Here is a 12,840-nt window from a genome sequence, read left to right on the forward strand (position 1 = left end):
TGTATGACTTCTTCTGATATCAGGTTAATAAGTAAGTAAATAACAGGTAAAAAAAAAAAACTAGGGATGCCCCGATGTATCGGCCACTGATATTAAATTGCCGATATTTTCTACTGCTAGTACGTGCTGAGGTAAGAATGCAAGTGATGCTGCTGCATTGTTAGTCACACTTTACAGATTGTCAAGGCTCTGATAGCATGCTGCACCATACTTCTACACCACTTAAGCCTTCCATTTTACATTTTCTAACAACACAAATAAATGTCATGGATAAGCAGGTGGTGCTGTGATGTATGATGCCCACCCAAGATGTCCATCTAATCCTGTGCCCTATGAATTCTAGCAATGGACATTAATACCAAATTATTCTACAAAAATCGAACATTTCCTCGGAAGGCCATCGATTTCTTTACAAAAGAACTTGTGATAATGCAATAATTTCCATTCTATATAAACAAACCAGACTATACCAAAATTGAGAGTATTATAGTGTTTGTTAGGCATTATGAAATGTTTCCCATTGATCGATCTTTCTTTGTATGTGTCTACTTTACAATGAAAGGTGATTTTTTTCCTCTTTCATTTTACATCTAAACATGCCTTAATGCACCTTCGAGGAGCTGTGCAGAATGCTCTCCATGCTGCAGGTATCGATTGAAAGGAATGCAGGACAGAAGAGATGTTCTCCTGGGTCTTTTTAATGAAACCACAATGTGATGAATCACAATCCCAGTCGTGATTGATAATATTGCTTAGCATTTACAAGTCACTCTCCCTTGATGGACAGGATTAATGAAGTATTGCACATCCTTCTCATCAGAAGAGAAAACAAGAGGACATGTGTGTTATTAGTGTCAACAGGTTAAAGGGACACCAACAGTAGAGATATTTGGACCAACTTTACTATCAAATATCAGGTCCCCTTTCTACATCAGCCCAACTCTGAGTTTGTAATTCATTAATCAAGTGTTTAGTCATCTATTTAATTATTCATAATATATTGCCTTGTTCTTCTATGAAATTGCCTTGTTCTTCATCTTCAATACATTTTTCATTGCTATTGACATTTAGGAATACTGAGGAGTTTCATGTTTGTGTTTGAGTGCTGATGTCGATCGTCTCCCTCTATTGTTGAGGAACACAATGGATGTGAAGAACATTGCTAAAACCTAATACCAACTCAGTTTATAATTCCCTCTGAGACTCATTAGAAAACCTAGACTCAGGGAAGTGATTAATTCAGAGGATTTTGATATTAGTTTTGATGGGGCGGACTGTCTACTGGAGCGTGACAGAAAGATCTTTGAGCTGAGGAAGGGTATGGATCGAGGTGACAGAGCAGGACGCTGATTTAAGTTACCTTTAAGTTACCTCTCCACTGATGTACAAAGCGAATCCATACTGCTCTGAATTCATGGAGTCCTTCTTATCTTCAAGCCGTGTCTGAAACGGAAGGCTGCTCCAGTAAAGAATACTTGAGCTCTGTTTTTCTCACTAGAATTTGGGAGAGGCCTAAACACATTTTTCGTAATGTTGGTGGTTCCAGATGCACACTCGCACACTTGTTCGTTTTACACAGAGTCTTTTAGCTGTGATGTTGTGCTCAGCTGTAAAAATTCTCCTTTGAATGCGCTGTCAAACGCAAGACCCCTGATAGTTTGAAAGTAGGTCCCGTTACTCAAATAGAAACAGGGTTTACTCAAGGGGTTCTGAGTGGGGAGAGGAAAGCGGTTGTTTTAGTCTTTGAAAAATATTTGTTTTGTGTTTGAAATATCACTGAAGATCAGACTTATGTCTGAAATTGTTTTTGAAGTTAGAGATGAACGGTGCGCTCAATATTTTATATTGATTCCAACCATATTCAGGTTTTCTGGAAATGTAATATATACAGACACATTATGCAGAATGTGTTGTAAACTCTTATATTTGGTGGTAGTGTTTATGTAATGTAACCCACTGGATCTGATCATGCAAATGCTGTGTTTGGAGATTTATTCCAACGAAGGGGAGAACCATGTTATGACTTAAGCATGTAAAGAGTGATATATTGTAGAAAGCCTGGATTTCTTGTTATCTTGCATGCTCTACAAACAGTGTGGAAATGCGATTAGAGTGATAGATATATTCATCAATGGGGTGAGTCAAGTGCAATACCCCGGTCATGCATATGCAGAACTTTAGATGGAAATGCTGAACCACAGTGCACGGGTGAGACACAGGGAGAGGTTACATTTGACTGCTGTTAAAGTTCCCATGGCGAGTAAAGCTTAACTGCATGTGTTGACATAAATTTTTTTTGTCAAACACAACAGCTGGTGTGGAGCATATTAAAGGGTTTATCTTTTTAAAACGTCCTGTAAGTCTGTTGGAAGAGAATTGCATTAGCAGCGCAAAACGTCATGGGTTTGATTCACTGGGAACACACATAAAACGTATAGCTTGAAAGCCCAATTACGCAACATGCATGATACATCTTTAAAAATAGATTTAAGTAAATGGAAAAGACATCAGTTTTTAAGGTTGGACATCACATTTGGCCCTAACTTCATTATATCTGAATTCAAAATATCTTCCTGTGTTCAAATACCAAATAAATTATAAAATAAATGTTCCCACTAATGTAGTCGATGGTGGCCAAGAACTGTTTGGTTATAAGCATTCTTTCATTTCTTTCTTTGTTCATTTGAACAAAGACATGAATTAAAATTATGAATTATAAAATTATCATTTTCTGTATTTTTGGGTGAACTCTGCCATTTATTATTGAAGAAATAACTTTTTTTGGTAAATGGTTGACCATTTCTGCAATCGTGGTTTATTTTGCTACAGTCTCTCAACATAAAGCAACATTTTATTTACAAGTGGAAGCCATGTTATAACCACATCGTAGTCACAGAATCACTATTAATCCTGATAAACATTTATTCCACTTGTATGCAACTGTGTGTCGTGGTGAGGACTGACGTGAGACTGTTTGACTCTTTTCTCATGCTCTCACGCCACACATTCATTTTCTCACACAGGGTTGCACTCACTTATCGTACCAAAGAAACGTAAACCGAATATTTCGGATTATAACCTGCAAATTGAAGGCTTCACTGTTACTCCAAAAAATACAATAAATTTCTATGCATTATATCACATCTCAAATGTGACAAACAGCCTTCTTCCACCTTAGAAATGATGCCAAATTTCTAAATATTCTACATATGTGTTGCTGTTGCAGAGAAGCGCATTTGTTCATACGATCACATAACCTCAATGTTATCAACCCTTCACTGGTTTTAAAGTTCTTTTAATCACTTATAAAGCCTTAAACGGTTTAGCCCCTACCTACATAACAGAGCTTCTATCACACTACAACCCCTCACGCTCTCTAAGATCTCAAAACTCAGGACTTTTGATAACACCTAGAATAACTAAATCCACCAAAGGGGTCGAGCTGTCTCAGACACAGCACCTAAACTCTGGAATGGCTTTCCCGACACAATTCCAGGATGAGACACACTCTCCCAATTTAAATCTAGATTAAAGACGCATCTTTTCAGCCAAGCATTCACTTAATGCAAAATATGCTAAATAAACCACTGCTGACATTGGATATTATTTACTAGAATAATTTTACTTGTTCTATAAACACCATGCACTGTGCTGTGGTGTACCTTTTTTATGTTTTTACATTTTTTTTTATTTTCCCCCGGGCCAAAAAATCTCACTCCAAGCTGAACAAAGGTTGGCAGCCCTGCATTATCAAACAAAAGTAATGGTGTGCTATTCTAGTATGATTGACTAAAGGATTTCATGGAAGGGAAGGATAAAAGTTCTGCCTTTTCTCAGTTGTTAATACTACTCTCTCTCTTTCTCTTTTTGTGTGCAATTGTATGTGTATAATAATAACACAGAGGCAGCTGTATTGTCATTTTCTTGTTTCTTGTTTCTGCGACTCTTCATGTTTGTAGTGCCAGGTGCTAATCTTGCTAGCCCACTTAACCACATGTCTTGTAAGCATTTCAAGACATCGATTGGAACTACTATCACATGACAGTGGATTCTCACAGTACCTAGTTACTGCTGATGTTCTGCCCCACACTCTCATTTCCTGCTGAGAGTATTAGCTGCGTTACATTGCAAACATGCTAACGCCAGCAGCTTATTATAAAATCTAAAGAAACCAAGCTAAAATGCTCTAACAGCTCATATTAATACAGGTAGTATGCCATGTTCAAGACGAACCCCAAAATTGTTTGTGAGGAACTTTGCAAAAGTTACCAATGGTAATGGTAAATTGTTTTAATAGTTTTCATAAAAATTGAAATTGGTGAACGAAAGCTACAGTCTAAAGCCACAGCTTTGTGAGCCTATCTATGGGACACTTGTATTGTATTCTCCATTTATAAAGATTTGTGAAGACTGCTGTTATCTGCTGTCGCATGAAAGAAAAAGATTGATACAAAATATCCCTGGTTGCAAAGAAGAACCAGCAGAAAGTATTTTTCCTCTCTGCTCAATATTATGTGGTAAGCTCTTAATCATAATTACTGGGATTGGGTGAATTCACTTTTTGTGTCCTTTCAGTAGAGTACAGACACTGCCAGAAATGCGAGTCTCTGAGTCTCTAAGCTTCTATTGATTTATTTTCAATGAGTTTGTGTTATACGAAGACCTGGAGGATGAGGACAAGGAAGAGGCCCGGGTGATAATATTATCAGGTGCATCTTAACATTAAGAAGCGGCAAGTGAACGTGAGTCAAGAGCTCATCACTTAAACCATGGGAAGTAACTGGAGACTACTGCAGCATCTCTATTCAGTGGACCCAAAAATTGTCATCAGGGTTTTACAAAGAGGCTACGACAATCGGTCTGAAAGTTGTTTAACTCCTCGCTCCGCGTCAAAAAATAAAGGCATACATGTTTTCATTACATTACAGAACATTGGTAGGCATGCTGTGGCAATTCAGTTATATTATTTATGTTGAGAGAATATTTGATGTGTATATACACAGTTGATGCAACTTTTCCTTGAATCTGATGAATATTAAAAATAGGTAGCTCTGTAAACTGAAACCGCTCCACTTTAGTGATTCGCGTACCGTGGTAACCTTTCAGTCTAATGCATGTTTCAAAGGCTTATCCGTGAAGAACGCTGTCCTCAGAGAAGAGGATCGGGTGACATTGTAACTCATTAAATACAGAGGTCGCGGTTTGGACCCTCTTGTTAAACCTCTTTACGCTTGGTCTGTTTATTTGGGCGACAGAAAGATTTGCATTCTGCAGATCAAAAGATTTCCATATTACTCTCAAAATACTGTCTCGATTCAGAGGTGAAACGCCTCTTCTTTGTCTCTAATGAGCTGCTCTGTGTGCGGTCCACAATGTCAGCTTTGCAATTCATAATTGTTGCTGCCCACTGAAGACGATCCAAAGAGTTTTGTCTCATGACTTTTATGAGCACACTTTACTCAAGCATTAAAATGTATTTGAAGGTACAGCCTAAAAGCGGCCTTTTGCAGAAAATAACATGTTGCTTGTTTGGTCTGATCAGATTTATCATGACTATTTAAACAGAGATGATGTGTTAGATTTAGTCCCAATTAGACACAGTATTAGCATTATTATAAAAATGTCAGAAATTCTCCATATAAAAACAATAATTGCCTTTCAATTGCTGTTACAATTTTCCTTGGTATCTTAAAATCAATATAGTAGAATGGACTTTTCATGCCCCCAATTCTCCATGTTGTTTCTACAGACGCCCTAAATGGACAAACTGCACTACAGAGCACGTTTTGTAAATAAATAAATTTCTTCGGCAAAGAAGCGAAAATGTGAAGACATCTTAGTCATGTGTAACTCACTGTAGTGCTGCAGTGAGCCGTTGGTTGCACCTTGCCACCTCACCACTAGATGCCGCTAAATTTCATACACTGGACCTTTAAACGGTCTAAATGTAAGAATAAAAGAATACAAATCATAAATGAGTAGTTTTATCACATGTGTGTACACATCATTTTTCACTCTTTTGAAAATGCATCATTTCTAAAGCACAAAAATTGATTGTTTTCAAACATCAGATTGTCATTGTTCTCTCCAAACCATATTTTTTAATCTTTTGTGTGGCTTTAGTTGTTTATGAAAGTAAGTTTGAGAACTAAACAAAGCATAACATCGATGATTCATACCGTTGGGCCATTTTCTGGAGTTCCACTCCTCCTTGGCTTCATTGTCGTATCTGCTTACAAGGCAAAGATAAAGTCTGAATGGGGTTCGTATTCCCCTTAGGGGAAAAGAAGCTCTTAGTTTATTGTTGTTTCTTTGTCTTTTCCTCTTAAAATTGCTATTTAAGTTGCAATTACTTCCCAAACACTATGAAAAACCGAACAATAAAGAGCCAGGGCATTTTCATATCCCAGGAGGTATCTCCCAGGTGCGTAACTGAAGCATTTTTCGCATTAAGTAACTGTTTTACCATCCAACAGAGTGAGTTTTAGAGCTGGTGTGTCCAGTTTCAGCAGGTGCAGGCGGCACAGCGGGTGGAGGCAGCGTAGAACAGGTTGGATAAGTATAGGTGAGCCAGGAAGCAGTTTATGCTAATTTGTCTACATGAGAGGAAATCCTCCTTAGAGTCGTGTTTGGGAGAGCAAGACAGAGCTACATGGGAAACTATTAGATAACCAATTCTCCTGTCAGCCACCTCACAGTGGGAGAGAGAGAGCGAGAGAGGGGGAAGTTAGAGGGAGTTCTCGCAATGGTGGACACACAGGAATTCCATTCAAACCCAGCCCTGCAAGGTAAATGTTTATATTGCCACCCCTTTTTCTCTGTAATGAACGCAGCGCCTGGTTTGCTGCCTGCTCTATTTGAACAGGGACTTTGTGCAGGTGCTTCCTGCTCACTGCTGTATGTTAGACTCACACAGGGAACAGTCTGTTTCCAATGGCTTTGGCAAGGAGCCTCCTGGGTTTTCTTAGGTAATGTTCATTAGGTGAGCTGGTACGGGATATAAATCAAGAGGCCAGCTGTATTTTAATATATTTTCTGCTGCCATGGAAGGATCATTGTCTTGTGCTGTGGTTTTGCTTAGTTTATTGCATTGGTAACTTAAAACATGAGGGCTTTAAGGCTAAGGAAGAGCAGTCACAGGCTATGGGCTTGTCTTTTTGCATTTTAATGTAAAACGGTAATGTTTTTTTTATCAGCATAATGTTTCCAAATGTGTTAGCTTGTGATAGCTTGTGTGTTCATGCTTGCTACTGTAAGAACATGTATTAGGGCAGACTGGGGATGTGAGTGGATATACTCTGCTAAAATAACTGCATGTGGACCAAAGAAAGTTAACTGCCCTCTTTTGTGGCCCTCTTTTGTAGGAAAATAGGGTCAATATATTTACATGATAAATAAAGGTGTGTGTGTGTGTTTTTGTTTGCGTGTGTGTGAAAAAGATTTAAAAATATTACAGTGCTTGTCACAAGTGCATGTGCAGGAGTGTTTATCTTTATGTACTATATGGTTCTGCTATATTTGTGAGCCCTAAAACATTCTCACCAGTCAAAATGATCCTCACTAATATATCCTCGTTCATATAAATTGGTCCAGAAGCATGTCAGGTTTACGGTTTCAGTTTATCTATTTATTATTATTATTATTTAAACGTATTACATAAATAACTCAAACTCACAAATATTTGTAAAATTTTCAATCAATTTTAAATATTCCTTGGGGATGTATTTTGTTCAAACTTTGTGTAGTGTTAAAGCACAGAAACAGGAAGTTCTTTAAGACCAACGTTGAACCAGCGTTGTTAACATAATCAGTGATCCATAGAAAAGGCTTTGTATTGCAACAGGTTATCACTAGTTTAAGGGTCGTGTTTATGTGCGTTATATGTGTGCGATCCCTGCGACGTCTGTGGATTTATCTGATACAGTAAGCCGTTCTTTATTACTCATACAGTAGTTGCATTCCATCCGGATATTTTATTAATTCCCTTCTTAATCTCAAAAGTGGACATGGCGGAGGTGAGTGCGCACGTGTGCGTGTCTCACCTGTGCTGTTTAAGAGTTGGGTCACCTTGTCCACACTTGTTATTTTGATGAAACACATTCCTCTTCCTGTCCTGCCCCAAAGGTCACAGGTCAAGAGGTGCATGCCTGATCAGTTTCAGCAAGTGTATTCATTTCCTTTGTGGTCATGTATCCCACAGAAAAGACATGAGGAATACAGAACGACTCTCATATCGGAATCATCCGTGCGTGTGTCTTTAGAATAAAGCAGTGAGGAATGGATGATATCGAAGTGAGTTGTGAAGTAGAGCTGAGGAGGCAGTGACCGAGCCCTGACCTTTTTCTCACGCAATGCTACCTGACACACTCAAAAGAGCACATCATCATTTCTTTACATATCACCTGTCTTTTTTGTCTTCCTTTTGAAATGCGATCTTTTGAATTTCAAAGAAAGAATGGAAACCAATGCTCTACTCTGGTATTTAAACCCCAATGGGACGTCTTTTGTTATCTGTCTTCAGAACGGTTGTTCGTCGGTCATTGATAAGCGTAGCTCAGAGCCCCTTTGGTTTCATAAGCCGTACAGATATCTAAATATACTTCACTTTCTCTGCACCTGTTTCACCTCGGTCAGCACATGGAGTGCAAAGAATGGACGGATTTGGTGCTGCGCGAGAGATGGTGACCTCCTTGGCTCCTCTATGAAGTTAAAGACTAGAGAAAAGAAACAAGTACTGTAGAAAGGTTCAAGAGCGATTTTGCAGGAATAAGTAATAACCTTCATGTACTGGCTACCGTTTTCTACAAAGATCTCATCTAAAGCCATTCAGTAGCATTCAGTTATCCTTTATTCATCCTTGTGTTGTTCAAACCCGTACAAGATATTATGAAAACTACAATAGAGGTCAAGTTGGTTCTTATGTTTTTTGGTTACCAACGTTCTTCAAAATATCTTCTTTTATGCTCTGCAGATGAAAGAAAGTCTTACAGGTTTGAAGGTGAGTAAATGCTGAAACAATTTTCTTTTTGGGTGAACTATCCCTTACACCTCCCTGCTTTCAGGCTCAATGTTCCTCCAGTCCCGTTCCATTCAGTGAGTTGTTCTGTGTTAGAGATCACTTTAAAGTTCTGCATGATCACCACCAGCCTCACAAAACAGCCTGAGTCAATTCACACCGTGTCACCTCGCGTTTCTCGGTCCGCTCTGCTGCAGGGGATCAAACAGTGAGGAAACATCCCTTTCAGTCCGTCTGGGGATAGGATAGGCCTGGCAGGACAAATGAGGTGGTGTCCGCTACTTCAACAGAGCAGCTGTAAATAGCTGTTTGTTGTATTACAGTTAAGCTATTTTCTTAGCGTGAATCTTGCACATGACAGTTTGCAGCTGTTGTCTCCAATGCTGATTTATTCATGATATTCCTTTAACAGTCAGAACGGTAAAATAATGTATCTCCTCATGCTAGTTAGATGAAAAACTCTCCATGGGTTCGTGGAGGATTTGTCAGTTTTGTAATAGATTTTGAAGGGAGGAAAAGTTACCAGGAGACGAAATGCAAACAGATCATTTAGCACCGTGAGTTTGCGATTCATCTTCCCCATCTATAAAAAAAAACTGTGCTCGTTTCTCTTTAAATGTGACGATTGAAATAGACACAGATGTGAAGGGTTTCTACAGCATTGGACATTGCAGGCTCTCAATTGGAGTCAGCCGTCCAGACATTCTGCTCATTCCGTCCCGATGTTCGTGGTACCCACCTGCACTGTTTAATGCCTTAAGCATGGAGGTCATTTTGTGCCTCTGGATGTCGGCGAAGAGCAGTAAGATGTTTTAATGAATAGTCATTTAAATGCCTGAGCTCGCCCAGTTAGAGGAAGGCAACAGGCGATTTGGCCCTGCTCAATTTGTCAGCTAAATAAATGCGGCTTAGTACAGCACAACAAAATTCCCCAAATGTTTTGACTGCATGTGCTCTGCTCTACATCTCAGACTGTTGAATACAGAATAGTAATTTTCCTTTTGGCATATGCAATCCGTTCATCATTTCTACTTGATTTGTATTCTTACTCTGTGTGACCTAGTTAATACTCAACCCTCGAACAGGTCGAGAACTCTGAGTCATTGTTACATAAGTTCGAGTAACTCACAGACGTTTCACAGTGTGCACTATTGCCTGTTGAAATACACAAATTACAGTGTTTCACTTACACTGTAAAAATGTAACTTTCTAACAAGACATTTTTTGCATTCATTTAATTTATGATTCCATTGCACTTGCAGCAATGCAGTACAGTACAGGTCAAACAGCAAATAATGATACAAATAAACACAACGCAATGCAGAATTCAGAATACAGGTGAAACAGCTGCGAATAAGGGAATAAATTCATTCCTTAATTTAAAAGAAGTAATTTGACACGGCTTAAACAAATATTATCGTTTGTTTTAGATGTAATTAAATGTGTATTCAAAGGTTTAAGGTTCAAAAACGCTGTATTTTCCACATATTTTGCATGTTTGTATCTTCTCTCTTGTAACGCCTCTTACCATATTTGGAACATCAGGTTCCAAAGCATTTGTACTGACAGGACCACCCACCTTACTTGCGTTTACATTTGGGCAGTCAAGTCATACCACAAAATGGCGTACATTTGTGGAGGTATGGTTACACAAGCCGTTTCAGGCAGGTCTGGGTGAGCATTCGCTTTAAGATATAATGCATTTTCTTATTATAATGATTATAGATTATAATGCAGTGTCTATTACATGCATGGGCAACTTTTAACACACTAAAGTCACGTATTCAACTCCGTATCACCCCTTTAATACAGTACATCCTGTCCAATTTTTACAAATCTTTAACAGTTTATGCTACCTGCGATAGACAACAATTGGATGAAAACAATTGGAATTTTTAAATGAAAGGAATAGTTTACCCAAATATTAAAATTCCCTTATGCTATCCCTTATGTACACTTTATAACTTATTTTCTTAAGTTGAAAACAAACTATTTTACACCTATAGTATATAATAAGTAACATGGCATAGATCCAAAAGCCTGCGTTTTGACCAAAAATAGTTGTAGCTTATTTTGTGAAAGATACATTGCAGATTCATTCAATTTTTAAAGATACAAATACCCACAAATTATTTTGTTCTCGTGTGTGTTACTTGATGTGTGTTTCCTCATGAGATCATACACTCAAGTTTATTTTGTGCATAAGTGTGAATATTTCTACTTGGATGTCACAATGGAGACAGCAGTTAGTATTTGGCTTCCTACTAACAGATTTATGAATGTGTCAGGAAAGACCAAATCATCTGCTATGATACGTTTGTTTGCAAATGGAGCTAGGTGTTGTTGAGCCTGTCAAACAGCAGGTTTAGAAGTTCGGGTGAGGAACATTCCCTGTCAATGAGGTACATTGTTCGACCTGCCTACTTTCTGTCGTTTGCTTGTAAATGGTGAAAGAGTAGTTCAATAAAAATGTTCTCCCAGCATCAATGAAGAGTCATTAGCAGAGAATAATGCTTCTTGGATGTGCCACGTGTTTATATTTACTGCATTACAGCGCTGGAAATCATACAATAATACTGCATTGCGATGTTTGCAAATGGAGCTAGGTGTTGTTGAGCCTGTCAAACAGCAGGTTTAGAAGTTTGGGTGAGGAACATTCCCTAACAGATTCGGCTCTTAGCAGAATAGAAGAAACTTCATGAAAAAAAATGTATGTCTAATGGAACACGGATTGTAGAAATACACAATGTCCCTTTGTTATGATGTCATTTCCTCAGGGTATCAAGAGATTTTTTTATTAAAGCTATTGACTGCCACTGGCAAGGCTCTTAAAAGTAAGTAAGGGAGAGATATCACAAAAATTGAAAACCTATTGATCACGTGTCAGAGCTGTAGAGAAGGGCAAATCAGGGTCAATGGATAATGGCACGTTGTGTGTAAGATGGGTCGGATTTGCCAACCCGTCATATTTCTTAAAATAGAATTTACAAAAAGACCAAATGATTGCGTAATCTGCAGTAAATTGCAGTAAAAAGAGAATTTTTCCATTTGTCACATAACATGGCAACATTTTCTTGGGCTGTGCACTTTAGTGTTTCATGAAGGAAGTTTGGTTTTCCTGCTGCAAATACCAGTGACACACTTGGCCTAATGCTCCAGTGTCAGGTGACCTTTTCTCTTGCCGCTCTATTGTGTGGAGAGAGCATCAACCAGACTGTCTTATTTATCCCCTCTTTTTTCATAGATGCGTTTACCTCACAGCCTGCCTTTCTAAAACCTTCCTTTAGCCCATAATTATCATCCTATCATCCAGCCAGCGTTTTAAGACTACACTATAATACATTTTTTATGCTATTGGTCTTATGTTTCAGTTAAAGTGGGTGAGGCCCTGTCTCTCCAACACATACAATTAAGATGAACAATGTTCAATGTATAGTAATTCATTAATATTTGTCAATGAGGTACATTGTTCGACCTGCCTACTTTCTGTCGTTTGCTTGTAAATGGTGAAAGAGTAGTTCAATAAAAATGTTCTCCCAGCATCAATGAAGAGTCATTAGCAGAGAATAATGCTTCTTGGATGTGCCACGTGTTTATATTTACTGCATTACAGCGCTGGAAATCATACAATAATACTGCATTGCGATGTCTGTTTCATAAATACTGGAATGGATTTTTTTATGTTTATCTCAGGCCTATTGTTGTGCAGCTCTCTAGATATAGATCCTTTCCTGGTATTCCGATGTCTCACCAAATGTCTTTCAAACTAAATATGACATTTCATAAAGTGCAGAACAAACAAGACCTATATTAATGCTGGTAGA

General features: G+C 38.3%; 1 protein-coding gene across 1 annotated transcript in view; it reads left to right on the forward strand.

Moving 5' to 3' along the window:
* The first annotated feature begins 6,619 nt into the window (after positions 1 to 6,619).
* The window catches only part of naaladl2 (N-acetylated alpha-linked acidic dipeptidase like 2), a 171,319-nt gene continuing 165,098 nt past the window's right edge, over positions 6,620 to 12,840 (forward strand). Inside the window, exon 1 of the mRNA XM_079483974.1 lies at positions 6,620 to 6,788. Coding sequence (XP_079340100.1) covers positions 6,746 to 6,788 — 43 coding nt within the window. The 5' untranslated portion in view covers positions 6,620 to 6,745. The remainder of the gene's footprint in view (positions 6,789 to 12,840) is intronic.

Source organism: Barbatula barbatula (genome assembly GCF_947034865.1).
Source record: "Barbatula barbatula genome assembly, chromosome: 20".
Taxonomy (NCBI): Eukaryota; Metazoa; Chordata; class Actinopteri; order Cypriniformes; family Nemacheilidae; genus Barbatula; species Barbatula barbatula.